Below are 15565 nucleotides of genomic sequence, written 5' to 3'. Positions count from 1 at the left end.
TTGTTGACAGTTATTTTTTTTATTTCCCAGATGCCAGAGCTAAGCACGTCACACAGCAAGGAAGGCACTCTCTGCCAGTGCATACTGCAGCTGATGGGGCTCGCCACTGGCATTGGCATTATGCTGGTCATCGCTCTCTACGAAGAAACCTTGATGAATTTGTTTGGTTAAAGAAACCAACGATAGACCAAGAAACTGTTGGTTGATTATGTCACACTTCCCTTCTCTCATCCTTGAGGTGTACAAAATTAACTTCATAGTGGTCTTTTGGACTATTCGTTATATATTTATCTGCTCCCATAAATGTAGAGAAAAAAGTTAAGATCCCATAAATAAAGGGTTGTCAAAAATAAAGTGAAGTGACATAACCAACGAACAGTCAAACGAAAGTGCGGTTCAAAACAATTTGTTAAGTGATAATCAAAACCGAGTGTATGTAAGTGAAAAAGTGAATTAATTGGTCGAGTGAAGTGTTTGACAGTGATGTGGGCGAGTCATATTGACTCACGGGAACGCAGACTTTAAATACAAAAATGTGATGTACTTAGGTAAGGCTCAAAAATTATTTTTCATAAATGTGTAGCTGTAAGTTTTCAGTTTTAAGTTTTTGGTTTCACTAGACTGCACTATGGTTAGCGTTGAAAATTTAAAATGAAGGGCAATGATCAGACATTTTTTTAAGACTTATGATTAGTTTGTTTGTTCGTTTTCTTGTTTGTTAAAATTGTTGGTAACAGAAAAAAAAATATGCATAAAGAATAATACAGCTTCAAATGTTACTTACCCACTTGGGTACACCGGTGAACTTTTTGAAGAGCAGTATAAAAAATGGTTTTTTCTTCAAGATATATACCAATAGACCAATTTTTTTTAACCAGATCCTTATTAATACATCATATTATCATTTCCATATACTTTTATATGGGTGTACCTGGGTTTCCAAAGCTGATGTTGGTGTTATATTGGCCGGTGGGAATTTCCCGTTTATATGCAGATGTGGATACATCAGATGAGATTGCAGTCAAGGGCTAACTTATACTTAAATAAATAGATCTGCTATTTAATACAGGGGTGTAGCTAGTGCCGTATCAGTGATACGGGGCCCTCGGACTGCAGGGGCAGTTTACGTGTGAAAGCAAAAATTGGTAAAATGTTATCCACAATATCACTTAATCTGGTGCTTCTGGAGTTTCACTTTAGTAATGACAAAAATCAAAAAAGCAATATTTATAGCGTGTACTCAAAAAATTTAAACATCCCATAAGTTAAGTCACTGTCATACTTATTTTAAGTAAGCATTTTTATTTCTTTCGTGGGTAATACCTAACTAATTTTGATAATTTTGATCCAAGGCACACTACCCCCTGATTTAATAAAACTGAAATTGGTATAATTTACAGTCGGTCACATAAATTTATTCAACATTGAACCCTTGAAATTATACCAAATAATACCAAAATCCAAATTTGCATGAATTTTCAAAACATATTTTTCCCTGTACATAATTTTTATCATTTGAACACTAACTGATGTGCACGAATTGTAGCAAAAACTTAAAATTAAAACTGTGATAGGTACTATGGTAATTTGTATTGCTGATAAATAACTTTTTAGACTTTGGCAAGGTTCAAGATTTACTCAGTATTGAAGGCTTGCATTTATAACAAGTAAGAAATATTTTGTGTATTAAATCTGACCATAAACTACTTAGTGGGATTCCAATCAATTGTTCATCAAAATCCAAAAATTATAACAGTTTTTCGGACTTGCCTTTTTTTTATTTTGACAAATCCATTTCTTCATGAACAGTTTTCATGATGTCACATCACCTTCTACCAGAATTCAAAAATGTCTGTGTTTATAATTGTAATTGAATTGCATCAGTTTAAAGATTGCATTACACAAAAGATATAGCAATGCTATATTTATTTATAGTTTGAACCTTGCTTTGTAAACGAAATAATGTATCGAAATAGTTATACACTTACACTCTTACTAATAAACCTTGTACAGTACTTGCAAACACTTTGCCTATTTCTTTCAAATGTCAAAGTAGTGTATAAGAGATGATTTATATCAGACCATGCTTTGCCCTAGGTGTGCCTTGAATTTGGTCCAGATGAGGCACAGATAGAGTCGTGATAGCCCAGTGGATATGACCTCTGCCTCCGATTCCGGAGGGTGTGGGTTCGAATCCGGTCCGGGGCATGCACCTCCAACTTTTCAGTTGTGTGCATTTTATGAAATTAAATATCACGTGTCTCAATCGGTGAAGGAAAACATCGTGAGGAAACCTGCATACCAGAGAATTATCTTAATTCTCTGCGTGTGTGAAGTCTGCCAATCCGCATTGGGCCAGCGTGGTAGACTATTGGCCTAACCCCTCTCATTCTGAGAGGAGACTCGAGCTCAGCAGTGAGCCGAATATGGGTTGATGACGACGAGGCACAGATTTGAAACAATTATCATCACCCATATTTGGCTCACTGCTGAGCTCGAGTCTCCTCTCAGAATGAGAGGCCAATAGTCCGTCACGCAGGCCCAATGCTGATTGGCAGACTTCACACACACACAGAGAATTAAGAAATTCACTGGTATGCAGGTTTCCTCACGATGTTTTCCTTCACCGTTTGAGACACGTGATATTTAATTTCTTAAAGTGACAACTGAAAAGTTGGAGGTGCATGCCCTGGACTGGATTCAAACCCACACCCTCCGAATCAGAAGCAGAGGTCATATCCACTGGGCTATCACGGCTCATACATACCAGCTCATATCAAAACAATACAATATATATTTGTATAAAGCAGTTTATATTACACAGTGCATGCATGATCCATGTCCCGTTCGGCAGGCTTATTCACTATCTTTGATGTATGCTAGTTGATATATAGGAATTGAGATTATGTAACAAATGTCATCTGGTGCTTACTGGTGGATATCAATCAGTAGGTAAATGACATTTTGTCAATTGATTCGATGTTTATTTTTATTTTATTTATTTATTTAAAGCACGTCAACAATACATATATTAAACATTAAAAAATCAATAGAATATGCCACAAAAATTCTGATATGTATATTAATGCTATAATATAATTTTTAACATTTTATATAATTACATGTCAACACTTTCATAATAATTTTAATTTAATTTATTTCAAAATTTAATAATTATATGTCAAGTTTAGAAAAAGTTAATAAAAAAGTACACTATTATAAAACATTAGCATAAAAGGAAAACTAAAAAATAATTGAATACAATTATTAGATGTTTATTTCAATAGGTTAATAATAAAGACCAAAATAGTGAATAGGCCAGCTGGTCCGTCTAACATACTATCCTATTAAGGTACAATGCACATGGTTGTTTCTGCCGAGACTCGGCCTAGTCTTTTATAAATCATCCCTAAACTGTTCAATGTCAGTTAGTTAACAATAAAAAATGTATTTGTAGTGTACAAATAGGGGTTACTTGAATGTTTTTACTGATTTTAAATGTATATTTTTGTTATTCTATCTCTCAATGGTTGTCTATAAGTCACCCTGAACTACTTAACTATTTTCTATATTTGAGCATTTGATGTGGATTTGAGCATTGGTAAAATAAGAACTTACTACATTATAAACAAAATTATTTAGTTTTAGAGTATACCACAGTACTCTAATACAACACGGCCTCCGTGGCGCAGTGCTATGCGCGGTGAATTTAATGACGGAGGTCCTGGGTTCGATCCCCGGCTGGGCCGATTGAGGTTTTCTTAATTGGTCCAGGTCTAGCTGGTGGGAGGCTTCGGCCGTGGCTAGTTACCACCCTACCGACAAAAGACGTACCGCCAAGCGATTTAGCGTTCCGGTACGATGTCGTGTAGAAACCGAAAGGAGTGTGGATTTTCATCCTCCTCCTAACAAGTTAGCCCGCTTCCATTTTAGATTACATCATCACTTACCATCAGGTGAGATTGTAGTCAAGGGCTAACTTGTAAAGAATAAAAAAACACACAAAATGTAAATGCAATATGCAAAATACAATAGGGAATTTTCTGAATATTTTTTGTTTGAAAAGTTGGAGTAATTGTGGTTACTCCAAAAACTATGGTGTTCCAAATTGGTTGGGGGAAAATAAATCATTTTTTTGTACTTAAACTTCAAGACTTTAATTAAATTCCATGTAATTAGCTGTTATAGTATCATTATCATAAACACCATTAATAATTTCAACGGCTTGCATTTACGCATTTATCTTAGGAAAATTTTTGAAATGTACCAAATTTTCCCTTTTTCTTTGAAAATTTAAACAATGTTAAATAAGCCAAAAAAAACAATGGACTAGAAATAGTTTGATTTATATATAAAAAAAACATACACTCGATTTGAGAACCTCCTCCTTTTTTTGAAGTCGGTTAAAAAATGGATTTCCTTTTTCCCCAACCTTTTTTGATTTTAATATGATTACATCAAAAGAGTTAACTAAAAGAAATACCATGTACCTCTTTAAATCTAAACACCTTGCCCTCTACTTAGTTAAGACTTATTAAAAACCAGTATTAAAATATATAAATATAACAATATGTTATAAAATCTGCTCTTAATTTATTTTAATGTCATAATTAATTAATTATTGATATAAAACCAGAAAACACTTGTACTATAAAATGTAATTATAAAAGTGAACCACATTTTTATCTAACATTGTAATTATCTTCCAGGTCACTTTTATAATTATCCAAAGAAAACTTTTTTTTATTATTCGTAAAAGTATACACTTTATTCACTTATTAGGTTTATTTTAAAGTGTTATTGCATGTGTTCCAATTTCACTTTTATAATATAACTTTAAAAAAATATAATTTTTAAAGTTTTGTTGTAAAAGTGAGTCAATATAATGATATTGAATGCAGTGAATTTCAACATCCTAATTTATAACTACTTAAGTAATGAAAATGCTGCATTAATAAAATACATATTACTACTTATATAATTTAGTAATTTTAATTTTATTTTACGAGATTAAAATTATTACAATAGGTGCTAAATCTTAAGTTAAACTGTACTTAGTTCCTACACTTATATAAAATATATGTATACTTAATAAGGATTTTTTTCTACTTATTAATCTCAGCAAAAACTACACAGTTGTTTTAATTTTAGGGTTCCTTGATTTATTTGAAATGTGAAATTATCATTACCAATATTTTTATTATAAGCAATAGGTTTAGCAATAGCTTGCCCAACTTTATGTCAATTGATTGGTTTTGGCAATTATATGTCAATAAAACACCTTCATTTAAATTCATTTCATATAAAAAAATACGGAACCCTATATCATATAGGATTTTTAATAATACAGCTATGCCTAAAATATATGTAACATTAAACAGTTCAACAATTGAGTTAATTTATTAAGAAGGTGCACTTTTTAACAATTCACTTTTTGGATGAAAAAGTTCACTTCCACTATTGGTTTTTATTTTTAAATGTCTATGTAAATAATATTATATTTGATTACTTAATATATTGAAATAATGGATACAATCAACTTTTATACGAAAAAAAACAACTTACTTATGCTTGTACTTAAACATATTTTTGTTGATTTTTATCACAACCTTATAGGTATGGCTAATAAGGAATTACCCTATTCTTCTTATTCAAGCTACAATCCTCATTTTTAGTATTTGGAGTAAATTCCTTAAGTTCTCAGGTTCAATCCCCGATCAATATATATTCATTATCCTAACGCCAGCACAAGTTAAAAACGGATTTGAAGTTGTAGGCAATGAAATTCATATTTTTGAAAGCTACCTATTATTATGTTCAAGGCAATATAAATAAAAGCATTTAAAAAATTGTATTATTATTATGTTTAATATAATAATAATATTTTAATTTTAGAATTTAAACTATCGTCAGTGTTATTCATATTCATTTATTATAAAAATCACGGCTAAAACTCAGTTTGGATCGTGCCACGTTGCAAGAACCAGCTCATGACTTAGGGCCCCGTATGGATTCGAAACTAGTCATACTAAAACTAGGCATACTCCGACATTGTATCGCGTGAGTTTTAGCTGTGTTTTATAATTAATTAATATTTTAATTATAATAACTATTATTAAATTTGTGCGTTTTTATTACCTACCAATGGTAATTTTCATTTGATTGGAATATATTATTGTGTTAAGTGAAAATTAATGTAATAATTAAGTTTATGATTAAGTGATTTTATTATGTTTAGGATTCAATTGGAGGATTAATAAAAATGATTCATGTTAATTGTTATTTTGTGTTCGCCTCGCTGTGATGGGTGATGAATTTTTGAAATGTGTGAGAGTCTTAATTATTCTCCTGGCAACATCTTTTGAAATTATTATATTCAAATTAAGTTAAATTAATTACATTGTGAACAAATTAAAAAATGTACAGTTAATTAAATATTATTATGTCGGAGTATGTCCAACAAATATTGAATTCGTTCATGGTTTTATTTATGAACTTATTACTGTAACGCAAATTTAATATTTCCAAGAGTTTGTTTTTAAAATTGTCGGATATTCGCCGACAATTCTTTGTATTAGTAAATAAAATACATGTTATTATATTTAAGTAATTGTGATGAATGCCACTCACAGTAAAATAGTGATTATAAATTTCTAACTGAAAGATGTTGCCAGAGCAATAAACAAAGGGAGAGCGAATGAATACGTAAGTGCTCTGTGGAGCAAGTGTGATAATACGGACATACGATAGGAAACTATATTGTAATATATTGATTATTCGTACAATTGCTTTGGTTTTATTTACCTACCTAAAATTGTTGGCAGTTTCGAGAAACTGCCTACTAAAAAAAACGAGTATGCTGTAGACACGTCTATATATATAAAAGAAAGTCGTGTTAGTTACTCCACTTATAACTCAAGAACGGCTGAACCGATTTAGCTGAAAATTGGCAGGGAGGTAGTTTAGAGCCAGGAGAAGGACATAGGATACTTTTTTTTTGTAGGGGTAGGGTATAGGTAGTTGAAAGTTTACATTGAGTTTCACGCGGACGAAGTCGCGGGTTAAGAATAATAGACAGATGGAGTGCACGTAAAGCCGGATTTATATTTGTCTGACTTGTCGTGTTAACGAATCAGAACAGAATCGATATCGTACATTTTGTATGCTGCACATCAGATCAGAAGCCATCACATGTCACAACAAAAGGTAAAGGCTGATTTTCATTTTTCTGACGTGACGCATCAGAACAGAATCGGCATCATACATTTTCTATGGTAACGTTTGACTAAAATACTAAAGTAGTCGGTGCGGCCTCTCATATGCCTAATTTGAACTACTTTAGTATTAATTCGAGTAGGCACAATTTTTGGATTTACCGCCCAAAAATCATTCGTACTCGACTAAAATACTATATAAATTATAAAGTAGTCCGAACTAGACCTTTAAAGCGCCATCTATAGAGCAGAGTACGAACCATGCAGGTCGAAATGTACAGATACAGACTGATTACATCCTCAAGCTGTTGATACTTTAACTTTTCAAAGATTATAATATTATCATGGACTTAATAGGACTAACTGTACTGCGTACTCCCGACGTAAAAAGTAAAAACTTTTTACGTCGGGATATAAAAGAATATTAGGATGGTGTCTTTCTCTAATAAGGTGACAATATCTATATTAATATTATAAAGCTGAAGAGTTTGTTTGTTTGATTGAACGCGCTAGTCTCGGGAACTACTGCTCCGATTTGAAAAATTCTTTAAGTGTTAGATAGTCTATTATATATTATATTTTTTAAAAAAAATTAGGGATCCTTCCTGAAACTCCAATAATGTAACCCAAGGTGTACAAAAGTTTTGTTTACAAGGCGTGCGCTGCAAAAACTATTGATGTTAGAATAAAATAATGTACTAGAACTTTGCAGAAGACACCATTTTTTACAAAAAATGTCGCGACAGAAAACAAAAGATATCTGTATATATCTTCTATATTTTAACAGATATACCTAGTACCTTTTGTACTTTAATTAATTATTTGATTCTTATACTAATGTTTACGTTATTATTTACGCAACTAAACTTAAATCCTTATCAAAATGAATTACTTATTAATCAAGAGGATATTATAGAGATAAGATTTGCCTTTTACAGTATGTTAATTAGTATTATAGTTTCCAAGATAATATAAAATTTCTAAAAGACGCAAAAATGCTGATATATGCCGCATCGCGGTTTCACCCGCGTAGTTCCCGTTCCTGTGGGTTACGGGGTAAAACATAGTCTATAACACTCGCAAATAACGTGGCTTTCTATTGGTGAAAGAATTATCAAAATCAATTTAGTAGATCCAGAGATTATCCCCTACAACCACACAAACTTTACCTCTTTATAATTTTCTATATAAATGAGTCGCTGAATGTGCTAATTCTTGTTTTTTTAAATATTCCTAATTGAAAAAGATAAGGAACACGTTTCTATATTCCCTAAAGATTCGTAACCATACCATAAAGTTCAAGTGTTAGTGAAGAAGTTTCGTGAAGGCAAAACAATTGACAAGACAAAGTGACTTTAGGGTAGGGGCAGAGTGGGGTAGGATATGGTTGGGTTTATAGATCTATTTTAATCTGTGGTAGTATCCATAGAGTAGGGTGAATATAGTAGTATTAGGTGTCAAAGAGTAGAGTAGTATCTATTCTATCAAATACAGTGTAAATCTTTGGTATCTACTATGTTCCTTGGTATCTACCAAAGATTACAGTGTATTATTGGAAATAGATAGGCTACTCGAACTTTTTTCGGAACGAATGTGATAGCGCCATCTAGTGACTAGATACGGTATTTTTAGTATAGTAAAAAGTATAAAAATAATAATGCATATTTTTTGTAAAGGAGAGACATTTTTGATTTTGTAATAGTTGAAGAAACCAATTGAGAAAAACAAAAAAAAAAGAAAAAAAGTTTTCCTTTGTTACCCCCGGGCTCGAACTCAGGATTATTATATTGTACCTTTGTTACGCACCACTAGGCCAAATGACTATGTGGAAAATCGTTGAAATTAATGTACACTTACTGTTTTTCTTTAATAATCCCTTTGCTTTAGAAATACAAACACATTCTTTCTATGACGCGTCAAAATTAAAAGGATAAATAATTCTTTTTTTTCGGTTTTTTTTCCGTACTTACACGGGTTTAATTTCTAAAAACATTCTAGTACGTACACATTGTATTTACTATCCTGGAATCTTAAATCTAGAATGTAGATGGCGCTGCTTCATAAAGATTTCACGTTCTTCTAAGTTCCCATGGCATGGTATCTACTAATCTGTGGTTCAATGTAAAAAAGCGTTTTTTACTTGTATTTTGTTATTTCTTCTTTCAAACGTAAACAAATACACAAATATATAATTACAAACATATCAACAGTACATTTTTCGTAAATAATTTAGATCTCCTGAATAAATATGTTCCTTGTTTTAGATATTGTCTTCAATTAGTTTCTGTTTTAGAATTATGGCCGAAAATAAGATAAAGCGCAAAGTTTTTACGGCTGAAGAGAAAGAGAAACTGGTGATGGTGATGGATCCTTATATACGTGCAATATTAAATAAAAAGACAGACGGCCCAACTAATCGTGCGAAGAATGAGGCGTGGCTGAATGTGTGCACAAGTTTTAATTCCACAGGGACCACAGCGTCCACAGCTAGGTAAGCTATACATAAATATCAATATCATACTCAGATACGTCGCTTTTACACCCACATTAAATACAGCGTTAATGTATTAGATTTTGAGTATCGTCGATATTCGATATTTAAACTCGTAACTAACAGTTTTTGGTAAAAATTGATTTTGATGCAGAAAGCTTCAAACAGCTTTTCTGGCGGTAGCCCGTAAATATCTTATAGTACGTACATTAAAAAACGTTTTTGGTCGCATAAAACGACTTTTAGTGATACCTAAAAGTGTTTCTTGTGTCTCCTGTAAAGTTCGTCAGTTTGCACTTATGAGCTATCACATCTAGACCAACGTTATACCAATAATAAATAGGTAATGTGGTACATATACCAGTGATAGCCCAGTGGATATGACCTCTGCCTCCGATTCCGGAGGGCGTGGGTTCGAATCCGATCCTGGGCATGCACCTCCAACTTTTCAGTTGTGTGCATTTTAAGAAATTAAATACCACGTGTCTCAATCGGTGAAGGAAAACATCGTGAGGAAACCTGCATACCAGTGAATTATCTTTATTCTCTGCGTGTGTGAAGTCTGCCAATCCACATTGGGCGAACCCCTCTCATTCTGAGAGGAGACTCTAGCTCAGCAGTGTGGATATGGGTTGATGAGAACGTGGTACATATTGTAGGGATAAACTACTGAACCAATTTTAAAATCCTTGCGCCTTTTACCTCTAGAAAGCTACTTTATTTGTCAGTGTCATAAGCAATATTTTCTCCCCTATTCTGCTGGATTTACGGGATTCCCCTGGGATCACAGGGCATCTGTTATGCCCATATTCTTCTTCTTCTTCTTCTTCTTCTTCTTTCCTGGGCCTTTTCCGCACTTGGCCATTTGTGTTTTTGCCCATATTATATAGTTTGCAATTTACTTACTACTTGAGTGAGAACTATCTTCTCAGTACAATAACCTTGTTAGTAAGTACAGAGCTTCCAGAGTTTTATTTCGAACATACCACTTTCAAAATTTGGTTCAGGGAAATCCCCTGAACATTTCTACCATTTCCCAAATCTCGACAAAAAATGTCTAGATTAGATCTAATTATGGTATATCTTTGGAAATGTATATGTTGCGGTGGAATTCCAACCACATACAAGATGACACAACCAATTTGATGACATTCCATGGATTCACTGTGCAGGTGCCGGGTCCATTGCATGGTAGAGAGAAAAACTCTGAGCAGTGAGGTTGTGACTACTGGATGTAGGGTTAAGGAATTCCTTGACAATCAATTAACACTCCCCTCCTCCACTTGTTAGTATAGCAAGATTTTTCAGTGACTTTCCCCAGTCATACTCAGTTGCTCTGATCTGGGAGAATCATTTGAAAGGCATTAAGATAGAATTTGAATAAGACAGGAGACCAGTCATATAGCAAGGCACACCACTTTAGTTTAACCGGGATGCAGAACTCACCTAAGGACAACCACTCATTTCTAAATTCATTGTGTGTACTTTGTAGCTGTCATTTTCATCTTGTTGTAAAAAGGATTTTACTATATCTCAAGTCTCCCTTAATTTTACTTGCACCCAACCAGCTCTCAACCAATGCAAAACAACTCACTTGTGCCTCCCGTGGACTTCTGGGGACCTGCACCACTTTGGGAGTCAATGGTCTAGTAGAATTTCATTTAATTTTTACTTTTTATAGACAAGCAATTGTTTATTAGTTCATAAAGATTTCATAAAATATGATTTACATAATAATAATAATAATGAAACCATCCCAGTAAGCTTACAGTATTACTACTACATCTTGTGACAGGTATGACATTTTGTACAGTACATTTAATGTATTGTAAGAAATAGTACTATACTTAGTATACTTGTGATATAAGGCGCTCGCCTTATGGTTCTTCAGTATGCTTGTGGCATTTGAGCTGTCCACATTTCTTGTTGTGTAATTCTTACTGTTGTGTGTTACTTGGTATAGGCGGGGAGAATGACTTTAGTGGAAAAGGGGAGTGTTAGTTAACTCTCAAAAGACGTCTTTAACCCTACACACAACATTCACAAGTGTGTGACTCTGCTCAAGGTCATTCTCTACCATTCTAGGGTCTTATTTTGGTTACAGTTTGATTTGTGATTAAGTTGTCCTGACAAATATTGTGAATCATAACCATTGTTCAACATTGGTTTTCTTATTTCTGTAAATAACTTCTCTGTGTGATAAAAGTATTGTATATTTTAGAAGTAAAGACTCTCTTATAAGAGTCTGGGAGAAAATCAAAAGGGAAGCGAAGATTTATAAAAAATCATGGAAAACCGGTTGCAATGGCACAGGGGGAGGCCCACCTGTTATAGATCCATTCCTGGAGCAAGTTTGTGACTTGATAGGCCGAGGATGTTCAGGCACAGCCGGGGACCAGGATTCAGATACAGAATCCATTTCATCATTAATGCTTGATGAAACGTTGGAATGTTCAGTGCATACATATGAAAATGTAAGTATTTTAAGGCTCTAACGGGGGGCTCTAATTAAACATAGTTATTGTTTTATCAGCCATATCAATGATATGGGGCCTCCGGGCTTTAGGAGCCCCATATGCGTGAAAACAAAAATTAGTATAATGTAATTAACAATCTCACTTTATGTGTTGCTTCCAGAAAAAAAAATAACATGAAAAAAACTAGATTTCACTTCAGAAATGACAAAAGAATGTTTTTTTCCAGTGCTGGAAAACAAGCATTCTTGTTTCTTTTGTGAATTAATGTAAAACCCTTCATTAAGGCCTCCAAGGCATGCTACACCGCTGACTCTAGTATTCATTAGACATTATCATTATTTTATACTTTAGGCCCACTACTCTCCATCTCCATCATTATAGGAGAGGGAATGTGCGCACTTTTCCCATACCCCAAAAAAAATCTAGCTAAGAAACGTCATTACAAAATCCAATATGGCGGACTGGCTGTTTGAAATCCACCCCCATGTTATGGATGTCAAATGAAAGGGTTTGCCAGAAATACGAAATAATTAGTCACGTGACTTATATCCAATATGGCGGACGTATCAAGCATGTTTTTTAGTTTTGAAACTATTCATGTTATTATTATAGATTAAATTTGATTTGTACTTTAGGACAATACGAGCAACACCGAACAAATGGAAAATAAGGAAATTGACCATAATTATGTTATTTCTGCAACACAATTGAGTCAGTCCACAGCGATGAAGCGACGACCAATTGTTAGAGCGAGACCGACACGTAGAACAGAAGTAGTTAAAATGCTGTGTGGAGGATTTAAAGATTTGAATTCTAAAAAGGCTATAGCAGAAAGTATAAAAATTAAAATTTTAGAAGAAGAGTTGGAATTCAAGAGGGATCTACATAAACTGCAGTTAAAAAACAGCTAGAAAGGACTTACAAATTAAAACTGAAGTATGCAATCAACTAAAAGGTATGCTTTTTATGAAAATCTTATATGAGGATAGGTATTGTTACGAACTAGGATTTGAGGATTTGTAGTTAAACACCTGGTGACTCGTATAAGACTTTATTCCACTCCTGAATCCAAGTATCAATACACACTTCCGAACATAGGCAATATGTAGCCAAAAAATGGTAATAGTTCAGTATTCTTCATTTGTATCGCTTGTATCACATAATGTTCACTTCACTTCGTTTCGAAGTAAACTGCCCCGTTCGTCGGCTCCATCGCGTATTTATACCCACTCAGAACGCTTCCAGATCATTCTCCTAAGTCATACACGCGTGTTGTTTATTCCACGGAGTTCGTCAAAACAAAACAATGACAATAGCTAAGCGATCAAAACAACTTAATTGGTAAACAACTCGAAAGGGCGAGCGATTAAGAACCTTATGTCTCTAGTAATTGGGTTCTCCGTAAAAGTATTTTATATATAAAAAATATTTATTTGTAAGTTATCAAAATATTGTGACATTTGTTTACAGCAAAATCTATATGGTAATGATGATCTGTCATAGTGTATTTATTTGTCTCCTTGTTATTAGCTCGTCCAGGTTTAGAACATCATCGCATATTCAGATATCATATTAAAGAAATGAGCAAGCCTGTTTCCCATTTCGTACAGTAGAGTTCATAAACGTTGCAGGGACACCCCCAGGGGACCATTCACCCGCCGAGTATAGAATTATCAAACGAATAGAGTTTAAATTCGACATTCAGCGGGTGAACGATCCCCTGGGGGCGCCCCTACGACGTCTATGAATTCCATTGTTAATGTGCGTATCTTCATATTGTGCAAGATGTTATGCCATGAATAGCATTATTTTACTATAAACATATTCCTATGTCGTCATTATAGCGCATCATCAGTGGCGAGCACTTCATACATGCATTAAAGTCATAGCTGGGCACCGTTAATCAAATAGTTAACTTCGTTAATCGTTAGTCCGCTACAAAAAAGGTTAGCTTCGTTAAACGTTAAAGCGTTACATGTCGGAAGAATTAACGCAAGTTAACGTTAATCGTTAATCCGTTAATATGACTGGTTAATATTGCATTTTTATATCATCGTGTGAGATCCCCATTGCAAAAATAAAGGTGAGCACTGGGGAAAAATGCCATAATTTGTTTTTAGTTGATTTTTTCTATAATTTTAACATAAATATAGTAATTTGTTGATTTCTTTGAAAAAAAATCTTTCATAATTTCTTACTTGTCTAAACCTGTTAATCACGTCGCGCGGTAAATAGTAAGCATTGGATTAACGATTAACGGACTTCTGCACATTAACGGAAGTTAACGGGTCCGTTAACATTTTTAAAAGTTAACTTAAAAGTTAATCCGTTAATCAAAATGTTAACTTCGTTAATTAACGATTAACGGATTAACGAGTTAATGCCCAGCTATGATTAAAGTACTGCATACCCTAAGAGTTGTCTTCTTAGTGGTTAATTAGTGGTTTAGACAGATTTTTCCAGTTTGCTTAATTTTATTACTAGTGCATACCCTGGTCGACAACCTTATGCACGCCACTGCACATCATAGGTATTGTTCTTCCATCACATTAATCGTTAAAATATGACCTTCATTATATTTTCATCCTTCAATTGTAGGAGTGAGATTAGGATGTTAAGTGATGAGGCTGAAATATATGTATTTTTTTTAATTATGTTCATAATGAAACTTTGTTGTATAATATTTATTTTCTGTTTCAGATCATACCATCAACCTCCATAATTTATTAGGAACTCTTAAAAATGAATGAATAAAAATTTATCTCTTAAATCTCAAAGTTTTTAAATATTCTTAATAAATTACATATTCCTTACCAATATTATGGTATTTTTATTATTATTTTACCTGCCCTTTATATACTAACAAACTCAAACGGTAAAGGAAAACGTGAGGAAACCTGCATATCTGAGAATTTTCTTAATACTCATTGTCTGCCAATCCGCATTGGGTCAACATGGTGGACTATAAGCCTAACCTCTAATTCTGAGACGAGACTTGTGCTCAACAGTGAGCCGAATATGCGTTGTTAGCTCTGACAAATGATTGTATAGGACCTGCCTCGCTAGGTCCGATCTAATCTAATACGATTATAACTTTATACTGTATATGACTATAGTATCTATGTTTCATAGTTGTATTCGTGTCAGTTGGTCAAAGAGTGTGTGTGTGTGTGTCTTTTTGTGTAGTTGAATGATGTAAAAAACGGTCAAAAACTTCTAGTTTAGTTTAAGATGTATACCACAGATTTACGTGTCGGTAAAAACAAGTATGTATGCGAAATTGAAGCTCGTTTTCCTCAGAAAATGACAGACAATTTAGTTTGTTAAGCAAACGCTTCGAAAATTAGAAAAATATATGGGAATAACAGATCTTGATCACGTGA

At 33.4% G+C, this 15565-nt stretch overlaps 2 protein-coding genes across 6 annotated transcripts in view; both read left to right on the top strand.

Annotated features, from left to right (window-relative positions):
* Positions 1-6785, top strand: part of LOC112056781 (zinc transporter foi) — a 49371-nt gene extending 42586 nt beyond the window's left edge. For all 3 annotated transcript variants that reach the window (XR_008251648.1, XR_008251649.1, XM_052886858.1), the window contains exon 8: positions 31-6785. Coding sequence is in view for 1 of the 3 variants with exons in the window: in XM_052886858.1 (XP_052742818.1) it covers positions 31-171 (141 nt within the window). In the remaining 2 variants the exon portion in view is untranslated. The remainder of the gene's footprint in view (positions 1-30) is intronic.
* A 2530-nt stretch (positions 6786-9315) lies between these two features.
* Positions 9316-15001, top strand: LOC112056780 (uncharacterized). Of its 3 annotated transcripts, none has more exons than XM_052886883.1 (5): positions 9316-9434; positions 9508-9705; positions 11927-12179; positions 12818-13137; positions 14883-15001. In XM_052886883.1, exons 2-4 carry the CDS (start codon positions 9512-9514, stop codon positions 13091-13093), a joined length of 723 nt encoding a protein of 240 aa, XP_052742843.1. In that variant the 5' UTR covers positions 9316-9434; positions 9508-9511; the 3' UTR covers positions 13094-13137; positions 14883-15001. The 3 variants fall into 3 exon arrangements, with proteins under 3 accessions (XP_052742843.1, XP_052742845.1, XP_023953024.2); XM_052886885.1 differs by having other exon boundaries at positions 9339-9423; XM_024097256.2 differs by having other exon boundaries at positions 9364-9705.
* Positions 15002-15565: the final 564 nt, after the last annotated feature.

The sequence above is a fragment of the Bicyclus anynana genome, chromosome 18, assembly GCF_947172395.1.
Source record: "Bicyclus anynana chromosome 18, ilBicAnyn1.1, whole genome shotgun sequence".
NCBI classification, from domain to species: domain Eukaryota; kingdom Metazoa; phylum Arthropoda; class Insecta; order Lepidoptera; family Nymphalidae; genus Bicyclus; species Bicyclus anynana.
The sequence above is the reverse complement of the archived record's forward strand: the minus strand, read 5'-3'. Positions and strand labels throughout refer to the sequence as shown.

Excerpts from the sequence above, each read along its gene's own strand:
- LOC112056780 (XM_052886883.1), top strand. The coding sequence starts at position 9,512 with ATGGCCGAAAATAAGATAAAGCGCAAAGTTTTTACGGCTGAAGAGAAA. Across the intron at positions 9,706-11,926 it reads ACCACAGCGTCCACAGCTAG|AAGTAAAGACTCTCTTATAA; the intron begins GTAAGCTATACA and ends TGTATATTTTAG. Across the intron at positions 12,180-12,817 it reads CAGTGCATACATATGAAAAT|GACAATACGAGCAACACCGA; the intron begins GTAAGTATTTTA and ends TTTGTACTTTAG.